Source organism: Actinia tenebrosa, unplaced genomic scaffold (genome assembly GCF_029948245.1).
Source record: "Actinia tenebrosa isolate PJP-AT-01 unplaced genomic scaffold, QUT_ActTen_1.0 PGA_scaffold17__23_contigs__length_9995812, whole genome shotgun sequence".
NCBI lineage: Eukaryota > Metazoa > Cnidaria > Anthozoa > Actiniaria > Actiniidae > Actinia > Actinia tenebrosa.
The window spans coordinates 9,847,197-9,869,848 of NW_028292577.1; the positions used below are offsets into that span (position 1 = coordinate 9,847,197).

A 22,652-nucleotide genomic window follows, 5' to 3' on the forward strand; every position below is an offset into this window, starting at 1 on the left:
TTGAAATACTGAATATTTATTACGAGATGTTTTCTTTCTTATATAGTTTAAAGAGACCGGTCTTGAATAAAACATTAGGTGGTTCACCAGTTACAAAGTAGTTACAAATGAAGACCACAAAATGGTCGTAAAAGTCGTTCTTAGTCTTAATGGTTAGGCAAACAAAATACCAAAGACAAAATATAATTAGAAAAAAGCGAGAAGCGACAGCAACGAAAGAAGAAAGGAAGGAAGAAAGGAAGGAAGGAAGGAAGGATGGAAGGAAGGGAGGATGGAAGGAAGGGAGGAAGAAACTCTAAAATATTCCTTAACATAATCATTAATCAACATTAAGAGATACCCTGTATTTCGGTGATTTAAATTTAATCATTTATTAGATAATAAGAAAAAGTGATCAAAAATGGTACCTTAAAAGGTGGCAAGTTGGCTGTGCACGCACCTGCAATGGTTAACTTAAAAGCCTTTTATTTGCACCCTTACATCGACATTGTCCTGTCAAGTAAAAATCTATATACTTAATTATTAGGTGAAAAATTACACTAGATAATCGAAATATCTACATTACTTGAGCATGCTATTAAATAGATTTTGGAGTCGCATAGACTTTAGCGCCTCGCTCTTTGCGCCCAACACCAATAATAAGTTTGCAAAGAAATCTCGTTTTCTTACTACTCGTCGTGCTTCTCCTAACACTTCTCTGGTGTTCTGCCAACCCCCGCGTGCTTTATGACCGCACACAGCACGCGCGCGCGTTTTCTATTTCTTCATTATATGATTTGAGTGATGCATCTTGAAGATATTGAGGTTCATACTTTTGATATGTTAAGAATGTTGGTGTCATTATAGGAATTTGTGTTTAAATTTGTCATGATTTGTAAATTGAAACACTTATTATTATGAGAAAACAAATTTGCAATAAACTTTCTATAAACCCTGAGTAAGACAATGATGTTTTATACAGGATATTTTACTGAATTTTGTGGTATAAGCACTTTAAGTTCAAGCCCTGCAAGTAAACTTAAGTAAAAATTTTAATAGTCTAGTTATTGAGAAGATTCTATTAGATTTCTCAGCGCTACACTATCTTGTAAGCTAGGGTTTCTAAACCAAGGCTTTATAAGCAGTGATCTGGGATCCTCTTCCCAGTAACGAACCATCTCCAGCACTTCATTCATACTTGATTCAGATCCTCCATGCTTGAGACATTCCAAGATACCATCACGATCACTGACATGAATCTCAAGAACGCGCACTGTAAATCCAAACAAGCAGGCCAGTTTGATGTAAAAAGCGTACTGCCATGTCTGCGCATGACAATCATCAACGACAACCAGGGAAGCTGAGCTGTTCAAGGCCTCAAGAAACCCGTTCCTGCAGTAGGCTTCCGCGATGTTCAGCTCAGACTGATTCATTTTAGAATTTCCGGCTCTGTAAAACAACTGCTTCGGACTACAGATGGTTAAATATGGTAGCGTGTTATTTTCGGAACAGTTTTCCACGAGATAGGTTTTCCCCGATCCAGGAATTCCGCGTAGAATTACGACTAACTTCCTCGGATCTTTAGAAACAGCTGCTTCTAGAGCTGAAAATACTTCGTCGATCTCTATAGGGACTTTAGATTCAACACAGGCGTTCACCTTCTGTTTTAATTCAACGCTAATCTTTTCAGAATCGTACAAATCTTCCACATACTTCACGATCTTCTTCTCAAGTGTAGGCAACACAGAGAGAAGAGAGTTTTTTATTGTCAAAACTGTCTTGTGAAAACCATCCGATTCCTTTGGATCAAACCGCGAAAATAACCCAATTTCACTGATGCCTTGATTTCCAAACTCTACATCATTGTATGCAGACTCGAAGGATGAAAATGCTTCTCGACTTGTTGCGCGTGACATTTTTGAAGTAGCTGGTGCCCTTACAACGGTCATATGTGGTGAAAAGGTTTCTCTGTTCCCGTCTAAATTAGCCCCGACGTTACGAAGCTGACGCCTCAAAATATCGACAAACTTTTCAAAACTTGGTTCCTTCTCAACTCTTAGGTACAAAACGCGGTCATTGAAGGAACCAATACCTTTGAATTTCAGCTTCCTAGACAGAGGAAGAATCGAAGGCAGGACGTGATGGAGACCTTTTAAGGCGTCTTTAACGAGGTTCAGTTGGTCGTCATTTCGAATGGTCAGCACTAGAAGTGTAACGTATAAATTCTGCGGTGACACAATCCCTTCACTCATGCCTTTTTCTCTTAGTAAAAATTCCTTATGTAACTAAAAGTGAAATACGAATTAGAACTACTGTGTGTTGAGAATATTATTTCTCTGTCTTTCAAGAAACAGAAATTAGCTAAAAATCAGCTAAAAGCCTCTTCATGTACCAAGAAAATCCCATATTTTAATTAGCATTAATTTAGTTAGTGCACTTATGTATTTAATGTGGTAGTATTAACATTGTTAGTTAGGTCTCAAGGGTTTTCTCCAGGTTCTCTGGTTTTCCTCCCTCAGGAAAACCTAACCCACTAAGTTCGGATTTGATCATCAGTTAGATATGCCCTGACTTTTATCAGCCCAGAAGGTGTTTCAGGAGTTTCAATAAAATTTGAAGATTTGATTATAAAAAAATATGGTAAACATAGTTTCATCAACAATAAGTATTTCTAAAACTCACAAAAAATATCATGTTAAACACATACCTCTTCTACGTTTTCCAATACTCCTGGATCTTGTACTTTGAATGCAATGAAGTAGTTTGGACCACTGTCATTTCTTGTACTAGATGAAGTTATCACAGATTCACAAGCTATATTCTCATCTTTATCTTCATTTTCATTTTCCTTCCTTTCTTCAGATCCCTCTTCCCTTTCCTCTCCTTTATTTCCATTTTCCAATACTTCTAGTATAGTACAACCACTCCCTGTAGACCCAAAGATTTTGTCAATCCTCTCACGTTTGTCCCATACTATATCTCCATTGTATTTAAAGTACTGTATCCTGTGTTTGGGAATGGAGAGTACGTCATAGTCCACAGAGGCAATATCTTCCCAGCTGAAGTCAGTAAATTCCCTCTCCATAATTCCAATGAATCTATCAAGATATCCGATAGTAAAATCCTTAGGGTCAAGTTTGTCGTCCCACAAGATTCTTGAAATAACATCTGTTGCAGTTTTCATTGGTGCCTTCTTCGTTGGTCTTTCCTCCCTATCATTGCCTGAGTTGATTACATTTTTGCTCAATTTGTTATTTTCACTTTCCCTTACAAGTCTCTCCTGGTTCTTGTTCTCACATTCAGGAGTTTCTTCATCTGTTTTTTTTCTAGCAAGTTGATGACTGTTAATGCATCTGTCACCAAATCGGCATCTCCCTTCAAGGAAAAACTTGCAAACAGACGCAGCAGTTTCTTCCTTATTTAGGTCTCGCTCCTGCAACTTCATCTCTCTTGTCCATTTGTTTGCCTCTTCTATAAGACTGTGAACCATTACTTCTCCACAAAGATTCTTTGACGTTATCTTCAAGAAATTTTCTACCTCAACTAAGTTCTTTCCACATTTTTGGACACTTATTCTTGGGGCACACTTTGGATATTCATCTTTTAAGTATAAAATAAAAATAATAGTATTTTTTTTGAACTTAAAAGTAAAACGCTTATAGTGTAGCAACACGTTAGTAGTTATAGTGAGCCCTTGTGTTATCTACCCCCCCCCCCCCCCAAATGTTCAAGCTTACAGCACGACAGACGAAAAAAGTGTTACTTGTAACGTACTTTAGTTTAGATAATATGAGCGACGACAAGTTATTACGCCTACCTGAAACAATTATAGTTAATACAGCACCGATATCCTTCAATTCAGTCTCAAAAGACACTGTTTTCTCACCTTTCTCATCTGGTATTATTCTCAACTCGTCTTCATAAATCGCCAACAAGGCCTCGACTTCCATAATATATAATAATAATAATATAATATGATTTATATAGCGCCTATACAAGTCGGCTCTAAGCGCTGTAAAATATATATAAATTATAATTCAAAAGCTAGTTTAAACAAATGAGTCTTAAGGTCTTTCTTAAAAGTTTTTAGACATGAAGTGTTTCTAAGAGGAGACGGTAGTGAATTCCATAGAACAGGAGCAGACACAGAAAAACAACGATAACCATAAGATTTAAGATTGTACGGACAAGTAACAAGAAGCAATTCCTTGGATGAGCGGAGAGTTCTTTTAGGTTTATACACAGTTATGAGATCAGACAAGTAGACAGGAGCCAGACCATGAAGTGCTTTGAAAGTGAGGAGTAGAATCTTGAAATTGATGCGATGTTTCACAGGAAGCCAATGCAGAGAACAAAGGACAGGAGTGATGTGATTATACTTCTTGGAGAGAGTTACAAGACGAGCAGCAGAGTTCAAAACATATTGTAATTTATCAATTTGAGCATTAGGTAATAATCGCCCTTTCTTCGTCAGCAGCACTTGAAACCTCCATATTTCAGGGTCTGAGTTGTCTTAAGTTTCCTAAACTACTTATAAACTCCCGAAAATGAATGTATGTTAGCTCTGGCCGGACTTTTAATAGTTTTAATGAATGTTTCTGATGGTGGTGCAATGACTTACGTTACGTTTTGTTATGGAAACACTATTTTCGACAGGCGTTCCTACAAGGACAGGAGAGCAACTGGACTCTAGTCATCTGTTTCCTCTCGACTTTTATTATGTAAAGGAAGCCCGCTTTAAAATGTGATCTTATTTTTTCTCTCAAACAAAACTCACACATAAAAGTGTATAACATTATAAATGTGATCTTTTTTTTCCATCTCAAACAAAGATTACACAAAAAATGTCTCATTGACTATTATATGGAAAACATAAATTACTAGATCTTTCCGCTCCGAAAAATTGAACCCCATGCTTGGAACTGTGAAGTAGACAAAATTCATATAGAAGCCCCTGTGCAAATGTTCCCATCCCCTCCCCCTGGAAAAATCAAACTGAATGAGTTCCTGGAGCTATAAAACTACTCTCTCTTTTCCTTTCTATTTCTCTATGAATACAGCAACGTCAATGACTAATATTAAATTCTTGTGCCTGGTAATATGATTTTCTTTGCACTTCCAGCTGAGCCGTGAACACAGCACAAAAACCATGAGTGGACAAAATGACTGACCCTAAGCATTTTTGGAGCTTGAAAGAACGATGCAAAAATGGTAGTAAAGGGAAATTGTTTTCATTCTTCCTTTCTGTATTTCTGCTTCTTGTAGGCACATATATCACATTGTAGTCAAAAGAAAACAAAAAAATATGCAAAAGTTGGGCTACAGTATCCTGGGAAGACAGCCAGCCACAAAACAGCTAAACCTGCTGTGATTGCTCAACCGTTTGGAAATTGTACAAAAGCAAGCGGACAAGAGCATAAAGTAAACCCTCTGTGAAAGACAGTGATTTTACTTGAACCCTAAGCATAATACATACCAGCAGACACTACTTCCATTTTTTCTTTTGTTTTACTTTGATTATTACTCAGTAATAAGGAGAACTCCTGGAGATTCTTGAGGACCAAGAGAACATTTTACAAATTCCTAAGCTATAAAGGAAGTTCAAGTTGAAGAAGTTTGCTCAGATACCAGAGCATTCTTTGATCCCAGACCCCTCATGAAAACCCTGTTTTTTCAAATTTCCATGAGTACACCAAACAACTTTGCCCACCGTCAGCACTTCACATTGATACAATAAGTACAGTACATTGTGTAAGACATGGTTAGTACAGAGTTGTACAATTTTGAACAACACAATTAAAGGTACAATTGTGCTTACTTTGAAGTTAGTCTTAATTTTCTTATTTTTCACTAAAACTGTCCTCATGACAGCATCGTTTGAATACTACATCTACCAGAATGCTTTGCAAATTTGCTTCCTTACCGGAAGTTTTAACATTTTTTTTCTTTTAGTAACCATGAAGACTCAGAACTAGGAGGATCTTTACCCCAGCTCCAAGTCAAACATCACTGCCACAATGGAGCAATAATCAGTCCAATATTACATAGTTTTTGAAATTTTGTGAACCATTTCATATATCTATTGATAACTGAGGGCATTGAGAACGAAGACCATACAACATGTTGTCAAGATTATTATGCAAACTCATTGATAAATTTTTCAAAGAAGATCATAATTTATTAAAACTAAATATTGGCACAGTGTACCTATCCACGGCCTCCTCCACAAAAATACTAACCTTAGAAAAGTGACTCAAGAGGCTAGAAAAATCATGCCTTTGTGCTTATTTTTCTAAAAAAATAGGTTGGCTTTTTATCCAGCTGGATGTAACAGCTCAGTAAAGTATTTGGAGTGACTCAAGAGGCTGGAAAAATCATCCGTTTGTGCTTATTTTTCTAAAGAACAAATAGTTGACTTGATATCCAGCTAGTTCTAACAGTAAAGTAAAGTAGAGTAAAGTAGAGTAAAGTAACATAAAGTATTTGGAGTATCCCATTTCTATGAAATCTTACTAAAAGGAATGCAGCAACCAATGTAATCAAAAACTACAAATACATCATTACTAACAAGGCTTCAATATGTAAATAACTCTATGTACAAGTAGGAGTAAATGATTATCAAGTGCACTTAGATGCAGAGTGGACTAAATGTTAATCGTCTTTAGGATTGCTGTAGACTTGTTATGCTTTAGGTACAAAATGGGCTGCTTGGGAACGTATCCGCTTTTCATAATCAGCTCGGTTTTGACTAAACAAACAAACAAACAAGAGGGTTTAACAGTTGCATAATGATATTTATGAACAAACAAAATAACAAACAAACAAATAAACAGACAGACAAACAAACAAACAAACAGATTTATAAATATCTTTGAATGAGATGGAAACATCCTTCATCCAAGTCATGGCGAAGGTCTAACCATCTGCAGATATTTTTAGAGCAAAAGCAGCACCTTCTACAGTGTACTTAGATATATTATGACCCTGAGTGTTGGTCAGGCTGAGGTTTGAACCACAAACTCCTGCACAATAGTCTGGTGCCCAGTAAACTGGGCCAGCTAGGTTATATTATTCCAGTGTTGCAGTATCTCAGATACAGCATTAAGGGATCATCATCATCATCATCATCATCATCAGGATTACTATCATTAATCCAGGGACAAGTAGTACTCACATATAGTAGTGGGTTCTGGAATAGTCCAGTTTTGAGTTCCAAATTACAGCTGTGTTCCTAGATCACAGACTCATTTACTCAGGCTTAGCCTCGAATCAGTGTCTAATTACTCGCAAATACCAACAGTAAAGTAAAGAATGCACAACTTCAACAATACAAGCATTTTGAAACTTGACGGACCTTGACTGGAACATGTGAATATTCTTCACAAAATCGAGGCTAAGCCTAAGTAAATGAGTCTGGTATCAAGAAACACAGCAGTAATTTGGAACTCGAAAAGAGTCTATTAAACCCCAACTAAAGATAGTGTGTCAGCAATACATACAAAACCACCTCAAAAATGTACCAAAAGCAATGCATGAATCTATGATGTACTTAGGATAGTCCCTTATCATCATCAACTTACCAATAGGATGTATACGCTTCTGCTTGGGCTGGATCCTTCACATTTGGATCATTTAGTAAGTCTTGTATGCCTAAAAGTATCTAAAAAAGGTAATATATTAGCCATCATAATAAAGAAAAAAAACTTGTCACTGCTAATCACCACTGCAAGTACTGACAGCAGTGGCACAGCTCAACACTGTCAAATTGAAGGTGTGTCAAGGGGCCTCTGGCAGCCCCGATACAGTCCACGTATGACCGTGGAGAACAGTTCTAACCAGTTTGAATTAGCAGGGTTTGAAATTTGTTTTTTCAAAATCATAAACTAAAAAAAGGCTGGTAAAACTAGTTGGTGAAAATACTTTTCATTTTCACTTTTTGGTTGAGGTTGGAATGGCTTTAATTTTATCCATTAGAAACGTAGAAACAATGTACTTATGACATGTACATTATGTAGTCAAAGTCAGGTCTCTATGTTGTTAGTTAGAAAATTTTTACATGCTCAGTTTCTGACTGGCTAATCCAAGATACTTAAAATGCATCCAAATACGACGAGAGGGAAAAGGCACCAAATGAAACAAACTCATAACATGTGCATTTGACGTTGCCACAGAGACACAACATAGCCTTACTTGTTTTATAGTAACAGCAGGTCTCCAGTCTTTGTCTTCATCTAATAAAGACAGACATACTGTACCAGATGGATAGACATTCGGGTGAAATATAGGAGGGTCAAATTTACCTAAAACATTTAAAAAAAAATCCATTAACTTTCGCTACATATTTCTGTAGAGAGCAGGTCAGTTTATTTTCACGAGAATTAAGTCTTCATTTCAGCCTTTTTGCAAGTTCATCCCAAAGTGCTTGGATGAAGGCTAGTGAGGCAAATATATTTTTGTCAGGCCTTCAGGCTAGTCCTCCGTACGCAGGGCCAATAATATGAAAAAAAAGTGTTATAAACTTTTTCCTTGGGAAAGTAAGAACAACCTTTTGATAAATTAAAAAGCACACTTATATCAAAATAATAGCATTGATCAATACTGATCAAAATACGAGAAACTAAATCTGGCATTATTTGCTTGAGCCTTACATTTTGGTGGAGTAGAAGGATAGTCATCTTTGAATATCATTTTCAGTTTATACAGCCCTCCTTCCCAAGGTGTCTGGAACGAAGAAATAATTTCATTTATCAGAAATTATGATCAAAAAGTGAGCACTTACAATGTGAAGAAGGACACTGTAATACCCAATGTGCACGAGCATGTATCTCCAGTACAAAGCATGATGGGAAAACAAGTACTACACACATTAGAAGGAAATCAATAGAATTTTCAGGAAAAAATTATTGTCATTTTCGTCTGTTGAAATACTTACAGTTTCATAAAAAATGTTGAAGGAAGAATCGTCAAAGGGATTTTTAGAGGAGTTGAAAAACCGTAAGTACTTGGTTTCACATCATGCTCTGTGTTAGAGATTTGTGCTCAAGCACGTTGGCTATTCTAAGGTAGGCAGCAACTGAGGAGGGAAAGTGGGGGAGGGGGGAGAGGAGGGGGGTGTTAAAGATCCACGTAATACCTATACCTCCACAACAGATCTTCTAGGGTGGGCATGTACTGTGGGTGCAAGAAAATCTAATACACCTGTATCTTAAATACATGTAAGAATTTTTTAATCATTTTATCAAATCAATGACCAACCAATCCAGCATTAGAGGTCAGTCTAGAGAAGCTGTGAAACTTTGAGAAAAAGGTAAGACCTAATATAGGTTGGACTTAATATGTTAAATACACTTACTGTACTTAACAGTCATTAATAATTCATGAGAAAAAACAATAGAAATCAGCCCATGAAGAGTTGTATAATTCTGACATGGAATCATGTTCATTTGCATAAACTTTAACTTGGATTTTTCCTGCTAGATTCACTTTTATCTTGAAAATTTTAGTAAAACACAAGAACTAGCCTAAAAGTTTAATAAGCAATATAAAATATGGGTGGTGGCGTTGTATGCAATATACAAACTTAGGCCTACCACTCAAGTTTGTATATCGTATACAACACAGCCGCTCGTATCATATATATATATATATTACATATTGATCAAGTCAAGCCTTAATGTGAATCTATTGTTTTGAATCTATGATTCAAACAAATTTGTGAAAGGTCTACTGCAGCAAATGAACTTCCTCTGTCATAAAAAATTCAGAATGTGCAATATTTTGACACTCTGAATATTTTCATCCATTAAATAAATAAACCCACCTCTGGAATAGTAAATATCTCTAATACTCTACATTCCAGCAATACTATTTCTCTTTAAACTATTTTTATAACCTAGCACAACCTCTTAATTACACAAAAAATTCATTGCAGCATGAAAACTCAATGTCATATAAACATTTACGTGGTTCACTAGCTTATTCAACCCCCCCTCCCCTCCCACCAAAGTAAAAATTACTAAGTAGTTTTCAAGAAATATAAGCAGTATAAATTAACAAGAAAATCTTCTTGCCCACACATTCTAACTGGCTTGATAATGATGAACGTGGATAAAAAGGTTTTTAAATGTCTAGAACTTCGTTCACTTACCCCTTTTTTCCCGGGAATAGCTGTTAAGAACAATAACATTTGGTTAGATAAAAACATAATAAAATATATATTTCGTATATTGAATGACTGTTATCGTTCTGGGAGTGAATTATATTGAAATAATTTCGTTAATGGGGAAAGAGTAAAAGTATTTAAAGTCAAAATTGAATGAAACATTTATCGAGTACAAAAGACAGCTCATCGTCGACAAACTCTTTGACAAAAGCCATAAACCTTACCGCAGTCCCACTGCATTAGGTTCAATGTCCCGTCGGAGTTTTTATACGGCTTAGCCACAAAGCCCTAAAGAATAGAAAGGTATTCAACAAAGCTATCTTTTTTCCAAAAGAACAAATAGTTTTGTATAAAGAATGAAGATCAATCAAGCACATGGAGTAGTGATCTCCACTCTTTCAAACTCACGAATGGATGGTCTTTTCGCCAGGCTTTTCTTTCCTCAGATAACCGTCCTAGAGCTATACCAGACATTTTCAAAGTGAAGTTGAATGCTTTGCGTGTCTCTCGTGTTAGTTAAAAGGTAAACAATAACGCTAAAAGACTGAATTTTGACCGATTTTGTTTGCCATTCTTCAGAATGTGAGACTCAAATCGGTCAACAGAGCGCTTTACTGCGCATGCACTCGTCCCAGGTTATACCCGAAAGTACAAAAACGATAAGGGCTGGGTCATAAGTGGGGTAGGGTAGGGGCAGATCTCGTCTTTTTTTTCTCTTATTTTATTCTGTATAATTTATTCTTATCAAGAGTATCAAGAGCTGTTTGTATTGGGAGAGACCATGAAGAGAAAGATACGGGTTCAAGTGCGACTGCAGTGCTACTTTGATCAATGCAAAAACGTTCAAGCTGTCGACCATAACCGCTTCTAGATCAGTATAAAACCTTTATTAATAGAGGAGATACAGTAATAAAGTAAAATGAAGACTTATCTGGTAAAGAAAAGGAAAAAAAGAAGGGAAAAGAAAAAAAGCAAAGAAAAGGAAAGGAAAGAAAAGAAAAGAAACGAAAAGAAACGAAAAGAAACGAAAAGAAACGAAAAGAAACGAAAAGAAACGAAAAGAAACGAAAAGAAACGAAAAGAAACGAAAAGAAACGAAAAGAAACGAAAAGAAACGAAAAGAAACGAAAAGAAAAAAAAGGAAAGGAAAGGAAAGAAAAGAAAAGAAAAGATAAGAAGATAAAAGAGAAGAAAAGGAAAGGAAAGGAAAGAAAAGAAAAGAAAAGAAAAGAAAAGAAAAGAAAAGAAAAGAAAAGAAAAGAAAAGAAAAGAAAAGAAAAGAAAAGAAAAGAAAGATTTCATCCAAAAGCCAGCGGACTTGACGCATGCGTACACCTGTTTTAGTCAAAAGCCCAACTTGACGACTTCACGAAGAAAAACAACTTCACAAATTGTAATTATTTTACCCAGATGAACTAAAACCATCTACCCCCGACCCTCATGGAAACTAAAGAGGTATTTATAAATCATCATCTGTTTTATTGTTTCTAATTCTTGGTTATTTGCGTCAAAAATGCACAGTTTTCTAACCTTGGTTTTTTGGTATAAACACCGGCCGGTCAACAACCAAATGTGTCGTAATAAGATTTTAGACAAGTTTTACTCTCCTCAAATTATTATACCAGTTCTTTTTTAGTTGTAATATCATTCCTGCCTATTGTTGTATTTCTCTGTTTGCTTGACTTGAAATATTTTGAACCTGAGCAAAGCGAAAGGTATATTTTCATTTCAGTAGCAAACAGCATCATTAAAATATAAACTTACATTGAATAATCAAAACAATCGGTGTCATATATAGCAAATATCTAAAACTAAAAGTCACCTGATTTCTAAACTAGGACTCTCGGGATATTCTACATACCATAGGAAAACAATTACCTTCGAATTAATGTGTTTAGTATCTTAAATAGAAGAAATTTTGGCTGCTATACGAGTTAGGTCATGAATATGTTCTGTCATGCACAACAAATAATGAAATTTTTAATTAGCTCTTATCTTTAATTTTATCATATCCCCATGCTTTTTAGACACCCAAAGTTAAAACTAACTCCGATATACTGGCTTATAAACTTCATATGCTTAGTTTTAGAATGCTTTAGAATCCCCCTCGTCCCCGAATTTTACAAAAATATAAGCTTAATTTTTCTTGTCTGAGACTTAATCCAGCTGTGTTGTTTCGTTCTGATTTTTTTAATTTTTCTATTTATAGAAGAATTAGCTAATTATTTCCCAGGAAATAACTGTATGTTTAATGAATATCATAGAGTTTAGGAGTAATCTTAGTATATATTAGTTATTTTTACCATGATGTACATTAGTACGATGTTGTTAATGATTCATATAGAGTATAATATGTTAGGTATCATTATAATAGGCAAAGGTCAATAGGTTATTCACTAAACATTATAATAACGATAGAAGAAGATCATGAACTGCTGAAGAGTCCTGAGGACCAAGTAAAGGTGTTACAAATTACTAAGCTGTTAATGGTAGTTTAAATTGGAGAATTATAAGGGAGCATTATCTCATCCCTGACCCTTAATAAAAACCCTGCTTTTATAAAATATTTTGAACAAATGTGTAATTCCAGAAATTATTCATACCCTCACAGAGGAATTTGGAATTTGAAAAAAATTGAAAAAATTGAATTTGAAAAAATCTCTTCATGGAGTTGGGGGGAGGGAGGTGGGAGGGTTTCTGAAACTACACAACAATAACAAAAACAATTATAGCAACTACTACTATTGCAATTTACAATAAGAACTAAACCTACAGCTTTTCCAGAACATTTGTGTTATCAATCTTTACAATAAATAATATTATTTTTGATTGAACACATATGGTCATGCAACAATAGGAAGATGTTAACGATTAAAACACCCTTTCCCATGCTCCATTGAGTAAGAAAGAGTACAGGATGTTATTTAGCATGAAAGAAGTGTGAAGAGAAGCATGCACCGTTGGCAAGTGCTTTTCACACTTCTTGAATGCTTTTAGAAAAGTCATCTTACAATAAATAGTTCCATTGGTTTTTATACTCATGGGATTCCTGTGGGACTCTTCTCATCAATATGCATGTACGTGCCCCTAAACTTTGCCATTTTCACTATGGCATTGTAACTTATATCTTTCTTTATAGCCAATGTCTTCAGAATCGCCAGCTTCACCAACCACAAATGAAGTCAAACCAATACTAAAGAAAAAAAGACCTGAAGATTTTAAATTTGGGAAAATCCTTGGAGAAGGGTCCTATTCGACTGTAAGTTACTTGTTGTTGCGATTCTTTGCAGAATGTATCAGGAATCAAATAGGGTGTGTGGCTTTATTTTAGTGCCTGATTTGAACATTCTACTTTGTAAAAATTGGGCCCATATGAAAAAAAATTGGAAACAATGCTACAGATTTTGTGAATCAACTCAGCTCTAAACTACAGACACAAATTGTTTCCTGATACATTCTGGTGAAGAAACTTGCCAACAAATCATAGTGAGTATCCTGCTTAAAATAAATCTAATGGAAATGTTAACCCAAAAGATGTTGAGTATGGGTGCTACAAGTGCATGCTATTATTGTGCTACATTTCACTGCTGTGGCTCTGGTCATGACTTTTCTGATGTACACTATGTGTTTTCCATAAATTTACATGCATATCTTTTATCAAAGTGAGTTTTTCCGAGATGAAAGTCTAGCCCTCCACCTACCCCCCCTCCCCCCGGCCCCCCACCTATTATACAAGTATTATGATTATGCTAGGTCTTAATTTTCTATAATAATTATGGTGTATAAATGATTACTTCTTTTAGGTTTATGTGGCTCTGGAAAAAGCAACTGGGAAAGAATATGCAAGTAAGCTATGATACCTTTAGTCTGTGATGGATCTAGGATAATGTCAAGGATGTAAGGGGTAGAGGGCTGTGTCAAGGGGTTATCCATCATGGGAGGGGAAGAGGAAGAAGAGGCTGTTAAGAATATAAGTATATGGTTTAATCTTTAGGCATTGCATTAGAGTGAAGGCATTTAACCTGTGAAATAAAAATTATTAGTCAACGTCTAATAGTCAAACAGTAATGATGAAAAAGTAAATTATACACCGTGAAAAGATGAAAAAACTTACTGACGTTTCGGACGCTAGTCCTTCGTCGGAGTAAAAGAGCAAATAGTCAAATCAAGACAAAAGAAAACGATGAAATTAGGGTCTACTAAAGTGTGTTAGTCTAATGCTGCTGCTTATTTTTTAGTCTTAAAACTCAAGGGGGGGGGGGGGGGGATGTTTGTAGCCTCCCATTCTACTCTCTGGATACACCTAATATACCTTTATTTATGTACCCATGCATTAGAGATAAAATTATAACTACCCCAGTAAATTTATTTCTTAAACTGCAGTTAAGGTGCTGGAGAAGCGACATATGATCAGAGAGAAGAAAGTCCCACAAGTACAAAGAGAAAAAGAAGTCCTAAGCAAACTCAACCATCCCTTCTTTGTCAAACTTTACTTCACTTTCCAAGACAAAGAAAAACTCTGTATCCTTGCTTTGCACATGATTCAATTGTGCAATAAAATTTTAGATGCCACCCATTCATGTGCTGATCATTATTAATGAATTAAGCTTGGCAAAAGAGCAATATCTCAGAATCAATATGGTATGGACACTACAATTGGGTTTAAATGATATTTATAATTTTATTAGTTTATTTATAATATAGATATATAGGGAGGTCCACAAGTTCATCAATCTGTGACTGTAATGGGTTTAACCTCGTTAAATAAAGTTATTATTATTATTATTATCATCATTATGTTGCCACAATTTGCAATATTGGTCAAGGAATGAAAGTGGATGATTCATTATAATGGGAAGTTCTTATATATATATAGCGTATTTCACATTGTCTCAATGAGCTTTGCAACAAAAGTTTGTAAGAATAACATGTAAATTCTGAAGTTCCTCCACAGTCAAACTTACATGTACATTGTACTGTACATGAAGTTGTATCAACTTCAGCTCATGAGAAGAGTATCATCTGGATTGTGCCTTATTCATTGTATTCTCATCTGTCTTTAGTCTGTTGTTGATGTATGTGACTTCCTTAATGTATTTTTTTAAGACTTTGGTCTCAGCTATGCAAAAAAGGGAGAATTACTACCATACATCAATAAGGTGGGTAGAAATATTCCAGCACTATAGACACTATGAGGCAAATGAAGTATTTGCCTTGGTATATTGTCACTAATGTCTCTTAATACTCTATTAAATCGCATTTCCAAGGGACTCAATTTCAATTTTGGGGGGGGGGGGGAGGGGAGGGGGCATGCCCTGAACCCCCTTAGTTTCTTCCCCCTAGTTTCTCCCCCCTTCATTTCGCTTCTTTTTTGCCTTGGTAAATATTTTGGTCTGGCTACGGCCCTACATTCTGATTCAATGATGCCAACTACTGGCACCCAGTTTGCTCAGTTAGAAGAGCATTAGGCTGTTATGTGGGAGATTGTGGGTTAAATCCCTGGCAGGACCAACATTCATGGCCTTAAAATATTTGAGGACAAGGTGCTGCCTTTGTAATGACAACTACAAATGGTTAGACCTTCACATGGCTCCACACTACCTCACCTGCATCTGACAGCCATAAAAGAACCACTGAGGACATAAAGAAACCCTTGAACACCCTCAGTGTTTGGCCATTACTAATACAACTGTAGTTTCTTAATGGGTTGATTGTGGGATGGGTTTGGGAATTTTAGGTCAGCCTCTGGCCATTAATAATAATTTAATGGGTTTGTGTATGTACCTTTAAGGTGAACCTGTTTCTTGTTGTGCAGCACCAGCCTGTGAACAAAATATTAAAAATAACTAATAAAAATAGAATAAATAAATAACTAACACTACAACCCCTCTTCCTCCTTTGAAAAATATATAATAATTAGGATAAGGAGCTCATTACTGCAACCTCACAGTTTTTTTGATAATATTAACAACCAATAATATTCTAATCCATTCAAACTTACTCCTTTGGCTATCCTTTCAGCTTGGTGCATTTGACGAGACTTGTACACAGTTCTACTCAGCAGAGATTATCAGTGCACTGGAACATTTACATAGCCTACATATTATTCACAGGTATGCATAGATACTATCTAAACCAACTTAAAAAAGCACTTATATTATTTTGCCCTGAGACAACTTCTGAGAAGATCTTGGCTAACTCACAGATTGAATTTAGTGGGTTTGGTTTTTTGGAGGAATGAAAAATTCCAGAAAAACTGGAAAAAACCTCTAAAATCAAGGGAGAGACACAACAAACTCTCCTCACATGTAATATCTATGAGTATAGAGTATATCGATAGAATAGAGACCCCAGAGGTGTGGAGCAAGTGAACACACAATGTTCAATGTTGTCCAGTCTTAAACAATATATTTTTCATGTAATTTTTGAGTCAATGTCATTTTGACTTTTGGGACAAATAGATACATACATACAGTAGATAAGACTTAAGAGTGTCATCCATTTTTTTTGTTTAATATAAAGTTTCTTTTCTTTTCTTTCAGAGACCTTAAACCAGAAAATATACTTCTAGATGAAAAGATGCATATTCAAATAACAGATTTTGGCACAGCAAAAATACTGAATGATAATGATAAAGGTATTGATAGCTTGAATGTTAAACTAGTTTTAGCATGGCTATTTGATATTAATATATAGTGACGTGTATAGCAGCTGTCACACACATCTACAACTGACAGAATAGGACAGATGAACAGTGTTAATAGTGGATCAATGGCTGTATGATAACCATGTAGAGTGCAAACAATTAATCCGTGAAACTCTAATTAATAAATAGTACAAAATAGTGCTAATTAAACAATAGAAAACAATGGAATTTGCATGAAATTGTGCTATTTAGTATTACTAAGCTTTCACGGATTTACTGTGGTCACTCTAAGTGTTAATAGCACAAAAACTAAATAACACTAAACTCATCTATTTCTTTTGTTTTCAATTGTTTCATTGGTGCTATTTTGTACTAAATTAGTTAGTACTATGTCACAAATATATAGTTGCACTCTTTCGTCATTGATGCTGTTTTGTCCTCTTTTTTTCAGGACGTAATTCATTTGTAGGAACTGCTCAATATGTCTCACCTGAGCTGCTTACTGACAAACGTGCTTGTAAAAGGTACAAGAAAACAAAGAAAATTTGAGTAAAAACAGACTTTTTATGGTTTCCTTTTTATTATAAAGCAGAGTGAAAACTTTATGTTCGAAAAAATGTGGTATTTCTCACTCAGCATCCCATCACAATGTCAGAGTGATATAAAAACACTCAGGGATGTTAGAACATGTTTTTCCTAATGTCATTTCATTTTATTTTGATTTTAGTTCAGATATTTGGGCTCTTGGTTGTATAATATATCAGTTACTGTCAGGATTACCACCTTTTAGAGCAGGGTAAGAATTAATATATGTGCCATCAGTGTTGAAGCATAAGGAGGCAACATCACCTCAGCCTTTGGCTAGCCCTCATAACATATCTATCTTATGCTTCACAATACAAGACAAAGCAATACGAACAGTGAAAAGTGAAGGGCTTAAATCAAACATTAATGCATAATAGTTTACATAGAATGAGACTAAATTGCAGATTTTTTCCTTTCTGCTTTTATATTACTAAACAATTATTCGCTGAAGGTGAAGTGAATATTGGGGAATATTTACCCAGACGCAAGTCTCGAGCAGCGAGGTAAATATTCCCCAATATTCACTTCACCTTCAGCAAATAATTGTTTAGTATAAGTACACAGGTGATTCTTTCAAAAAAAGAAAAAAAAGAAGATAAAAGACATTTTTTCCGGTTACAGCAACAAAGTGGCTGGCCGCCATTTTGGATTATCGCTGGAGGTGATTATCGTGTGATAGTGTGAGTTTCTCAACCAATCAGCGTGCGAGATTTTCAATAATCACCTGTGTATTTTTACTAAATGTTAATAATCCATTTGTGATGGTGTACCCCACAGTTACAGTATCTAATATGATATCCTCTCTTGTGTTTATATCTTCAGAAATGAATATCAAATTTTTCAGAAAATTATAAAACTAGAGTATGATTTTCCCAGTGGATTTCCTTCTGTTCCAAAGGACTTAGTAGAGGAGATTTTGGTGAGTAAACAAAATGCCTGGGTTATATTCCCAGGAAATTACTGTTCCTCTCCCCAGATGAGGAGAACAGTGTCCTAAGACTGTTGAGGCAAATTGCATGTTGGCTTGTACTTCTAGCAAATTTCCATTCTTTCCTCAATGAGGGGAGATGAGATTCTCCAAGGACTGTGGAACATCAGAATGGGTAAAGTTAGAGTCTAGGCGAGAAAAAGAGTAAATTCAAGGACCTTCTTGGTGGGGCATGAAGTTGCTCGTCTTCATCGGCAAGATATGGATATTTCAAGTAACCAGTTGTTGCACAAAAATGTTACTTGTACACTTGTACTGTAGTCATTTTCAAAGTGTATTGAGATCACCACCAACAAGTCATTAAGGGTCTCTATCAGTGAGTTTGTAAGTCTACTTAAACTAGGTATCCATTTTTAGTAACCTTTAGTTTTACTTTCATGTTTTAGCATCTCGATCCTACCAAGAGACTTGGTTGTGAGGAATGTGGGGGGTTTGAAGCTCTCAGAAGTCACCCTTTCTATGAAGGTACCTAATGAATGTCAGTATAAATGATTGCAGAATATGAAACCTGAAGTATATAGTATAGTGCCACTCTGCAGTGCATCATGGGAAACCTTGGGAACCATGTTTATTGAATTTGAAAGTATATAGTACATACAGTATAGTTTCCTACTGAAGTGCATCATGGGGAATCTTGGGGACCTTGTCGATTGAATTGAAAAGTATGTAGCACATACAGTATAATGTCTTACTGAAGTGCATCTTGGGGAACCTTGGGGCCATGTTGATTGAATTGGAAAGTATATAGTACATATGGTGTCCTACTGCAGTGCATCTTGGGGAACCTTGGGGCCATGTTGATTGAATTGGACAAAGGATTCTGCCAATGATGTCATGGTTAAGTCAGAATATGTTTAATGTATTTTGTACTAGGTATTGATTGGGAAGAGTTACCCAACACTAGTCCACCTGAGTTACTACCGTACTTACCTGCTACAAGTAGTGACGATGAAGAGCACAGAAGTAAATATAAGGTGAATACAAGAAATGCTAACAACGTAGCCTTCTGAAGTATTTCATACTGCACTTTATAACCCTGGGGTGCAGAACGTTAGAACCACCCAAAACGAGTAGAGTAGCAGAGTAGAACTCGATAGACCTCTTTATCTTGGGGGTAATGTTTTCCCATTTCAGATCACGTGTCATTCTCTTGGTGATTATGATATTTTTTAGTAGTCTCTTTATGTGAGACCGTTAAACAAAGAAATGATACTCTAGGGAATGACACATGGCCTGAAATAGGCAAAAAATTATGCCCAAACTAAACATATTAGTTTATGTTCCAAAGGCTTCTGTCAACCATTGTCATCATCACCTCCACCACCACTACCATCATGACAACCATCACCATTACAACCATCACCATCATAATTATTGTCAGCATCAAGCCTCTTTGTTGCAAGTATTTGTTATTGTCATATAAGCTAGTGTAATTATATTATCATTGTTATTGTTATTGACAATTGTCATATTTCTCTAGTCCGATTTCATAGACAACGGTGTCGATGAATTCGATGACACGCTGTTGGCCAGATTTGGATTATCTGATGAAAACTTACATAACAAACCAAAGGAAAAGAATTTCTTAGGTCTCACTACCACAGAGGTTGAAGAACGACTACAGAAACAAGCACGTGAATCACCATGGTAATGTCAATAGGCACGGTTGCCATAGCAACTTACTGATTGAATTGCTCTTTGATTACCTAGCGACAGTATCACATTTTCACGTGATCTTTTATCCTGCATGGTGAGCTACTGTTTTCATGCAATCTCTCTTTTGTTTTAGGCATCCTTACGTAGAAAACAATCTAATAATCAAAACCGCAATATTAGATAAACGAAAGGTAAGTAAAAACTATTGCTGGGTTTCACTCAGCTGATAAAAGTCTTTACATCTCATTTTCTGCTGCAAATGGTGGTTAATCACTGACTAGTTGGCATTGCAATGTATTGTGGGACTGTTTTAGGACGCATATTGCCAAGATGGCGTCCGGCAAACACAACTCGACCCAGTCTTTTATTTAACCTCGAAATAGATAATATAATGGTGTTTTTCCCCAGGGTCTATTCGCAAAAAGAAGACAGATGATCCTCACAGAGGGACCTCATTTATACTACGTCGATACATCAGCTATGGTGCTTAAAGGACAGATACCCTGGTGAGCAGGCAAACACGATGAAAGAAAAAAAAAAATGGCAGCAAAGGCCAAATTATCATCATTATTATCATCATAATTATCATTATTAATTTATTTCACTTGTTTCCTTCTTTCTCAAGGACCAAAGAGCTGAGAGCAGAGGCCAAGAGTTTCAAAGTTTTTTTTGTTCACACTGTAAGTTGAAATCCTGAAAAACCACCAAAAACTATCTTTCGCAACTACACGATTCATATTAATATTGAGTAGTATCGCAATTCACTAAATAATTTCTTATACTTTAGTAATTAGATTATACACTCATTTCAATAAAGTTAGTCACCTGAAAAGCTACAAAGCTGAGACCGGCAAGGATTATGGGTAGATACATTTTACATGTTTCAACTGCTTGATAACTGTTGACGGATTTTAGATCTTCTACCAGTTACAAGTTAACCTCCTCTGAGCATCCTCAACTGCTGCAGTTTGTGTCATAAGCTTTACTTGTTGGATATGAAATATTTCCCCATGATTCTCAGTAATCACAGCTTTATAGCTTTTTGGTGACTAACTTTATTGAAATAAGTATACAATTTTAGTCTTGAATATAGAGTTTCGCGCGATATGATTGGTCGAGCGAACAGTGATTATGTGAGAAGCGAGGTAAATATTCCCCATAATCATTGAGCCTGAGGGGAATGATTGTTTTAGTATAATTTTAGGCTTGAATATCAGAGAAAAAAACGAAATTCAGGGTAAAACATCGTTTTGATATTACTTTCGCTGACGAATTTTGGAAAAACCTCATAATCACTGCTCGTGCAGTGATTATCGTCTCACAATCACTGGTCGCTTGATCACAGTGTGCGAAACCCCGGGGGGGGGGGGGGTACTCCGCCAGAATTTTGGTAGGGGTGTTCCGCTGGGATTCTGAAAGGGGTACCCTGTTTATGACAAAAAAACTCAAATTTGTAGACCCTGTTTATGACAAAAGATATAATTAATTGCACTGAGTTCCTGTTTCAATTATCATGTCATCTCGCGTATCGTTTTTTTTACAACCATAATAACCAGTTTCGGTCAATACGAAAGTAGAAACCCTGAATATGACAGGAAGCTCAGGGAGAACTTAGAACTTGAGTGAAATTGCATACCCTGTTTATGACAAGAAGCTGGAAAAACCATACCCTGTTCAGCAGATCATCCCCGTATAGTCCATATATGGGAGTAGTCCCCCCCCGGTGCGAAACTCTTATTCAAGCCTTAAATTATAATAATAATAATATATATAATCGTTTGTTTTATCTTCACAGCCAGTAAAAACTTACTATCTTGAAGATTTTAAGGGATTTGCCGTGGACTGGGTCAAGAAGATCCACGAAGTTCATGAATATTACTTCGGCGCATCGAGCTGTCAATCACCGTCAAACAAAAGAAATAACAGCAACTCCTAGAGGACTATACGATACATAACATGGTTAGAAGAGCGTAAAAATTCCTTGGCTTTGCCAATCTGTTACCGACGATTAATTTTCTTTTTGATTTCCAAGATGTAGAAATGTTCTCAAGGACTTATGCTTCTGTAAATTTACGAATATTTTAGCTGGGGAAGATTCTGCAAAGGATACTGGACGATGTACATGTACACATGCGTACTAAGTTGAAATCACTCACTTGAGTCACGTGACAAGTCACGTTGTCACATTATTCAATAAGCCATATTTGATATCTTGAAATTCAAAATTGCGAGGGTTTAGTCGTATGGTACTTCATGTTTGTAAAACACACTGATCACCAAATACATTTATTGCCAGGAATAAAATAATGTACCATACATTTGAGCAATATTACGAAATTTTTGATAGAAATGCTAGTCAGTTCACCACTCAACAAAGTTATAATAGAATCTACAACACTATATCTACTGATCCATTTGAGGTTTAATTTTAAGCATTTTATTCCGGAGAGCCTCAGTGTCGTGATAGAATTTCAATACATCGAAAGTGGCGTATTCGTAAAACACTGTTAAGGCCGGTTTAGACGGTACGATTTTCGCCTACAATTATCGTATACAACACGCTCGCGCCATCCTACAACTCGAGTCGTAGCGTGTAAATCAAGCCTACAACTCGCCTACGACAGACGCGAGCGTGT

General features: G+C 35.9%; 3 protein-coding genes across 3 annotated transcripts; 1 reads left to right on the plus strand and 2 right to left on the minus strand.

Annotated features, from left to right (window-relative positions):
• Window positions 1-346: 346 nt before the first annotated feature.
• LOC116298894 (uncharacterized) lies at window positions 347-4,600 on the minus strand. Its single transcript, XM_031707473.2, has 3 exons — window positions 3,797-4,600; window positions 2,687-3,579; window positions 347-2,264 (listed from the first exon to the last, which is right to left on the minus strand). The coding sequence occupies exons 1-3, from the start codon at window positions 3,927-3,929 to the stop codon at window positions 1,044-1,046; spliced, it is 2,247 nt and encodes a 748-aa protein (XP_031563333.2). The 5' UTR covers window positions 3,930-4,600; the 3' UTR covers window positions 347-1,043.
• Window positions 4,601-6,131: 1,531 nt separating this feature from the next.
• LOC116298902 (SUMO-conjugating enzyme UBC9-B) lies at window positions 6,132-10,750 on the minus strand. Its single transcript, XM_031707483.2, has 7 exons — window positions 10,550-10,750; window positions 10,366-10,429; window positions 10,127-10,146; window positions 8,628-8,700; window positions 8,170-8,279; window positions 7,560-7,639; window positions 6,132-6,727 (listed from the first exon to the last, which is right to left on the minus strand). The coding sequence occupies exons 1-7, from the start codon at window positions 10,613-10,615 to the stop codon at window positions 6,661-6,663; spliced, it is 480 nt and encodes a 159-aa protein (XP_031563343.1). The 5' UTR covers window positions 10,616-10,750; the 3' UTR covers window positions 6,132-6,660.
• A 729-nt stretch (window positions 10,751-11,479) lies between these two features.
• On the plus strand, window positions 11,480-22,332 carry LOC116298865 (3-phosphoinositide-dependent protein kinase 1). The gene is made up of 17 exons (XM_031707439.2): window positions 11,480-11,596; window positions 13,281-13,400; window positions 13,945-13,987; window positions 14,525-14,662; window positions 15,248-15,300; window positions 16,163-16,254; window positions 16,684-16,778; window positions 17,239-17,311; window positions 17,515-17,583; window positions 18,195-18,291; window positions 18,747-18,825; window positions 19,234-19,334; window positions 19,841-20,007; window positions 20,150-20,207; window positions 20,425-20,522; window positions 20,642-20,696; window positions 21,812-22,332. Exons 1-17 carry the CDS (start codon window positions 11,582-11,584, stop codon window positions 21,950-21,952), a joined length of 1,494 nt encoding a protein of 497 aa, XP_031563299.1. The 5' UTR covers window positions 11,480-11,581; the 3' UTR covers window positions 21,953-22,332.
• Window positions 22,333-22,652: the final 320 nt, after the last annotated feature.

Excerpts from the sequence above, each read along its gene's own strand:
- LOC116298865 (XM_031707439.2), top strand. Across the intron at positions 13,988-14,524 it reads AACTGGGAAAGAATATGCAA|TTAAGGTGCTGGAGAAGCGA; the intron begins GTAAGCTATGAT and ends CTTAAACTGCAG. Across the intron at positions 20,523-20,641 it reads CTTAAAGGACAGATACCCTG|GACCAAAGAGCTGAGAGCAG; the intron begins GTGAGCAGGCAA and ends TTCTTTCTCAAG.
- LOC116298894 (XM_031707473.2), bottom strand. The coding sequence starts at position 3,929 with ATGGAAGTCGAGGCCTTGTTGGCGATTTATGAAGACGAGTTGAGAATA. Across the intron at positions 3,580-3,796 it reads ATTAACTATAATTGTTTCAG|ATGAATATCCAAAGTGTGCC; the intron begins GTAGGCGTAATA and ends TATACTTAAAAG. Across the intron at positions 2,265-2,686 it reads TATTGGAAAACGTAGAAGAG|TTACATAAGGAATTTTTACT; the intron begins GTATGTGTTTAA and ends TTTCACTTTTAG.
- LOC116298902 (XM_031707483.2), bottom strand. The coding sequence starts at position 10,615 with ATGTCTGGTATAGCTCTAGGACGGTTATCTGAGGAAAGAAAAGCCTGG. Across the intron at positions 10,147-10,365 it reads CCTAATGCAGTGGGACTGCG|CTATTCCCGGGAAAAAAGGG; the intron begins GTAAGGTTTATG and ends TGTTCTTAACAG. Across the intron at positions 8,280-8,627 it reads TCCTTCTACTCCACCAAAAT|GTAAATTTGACCCTCCTATA; the intron begins GTAAGGCTCAAG and ends TAAATGTTTTAG.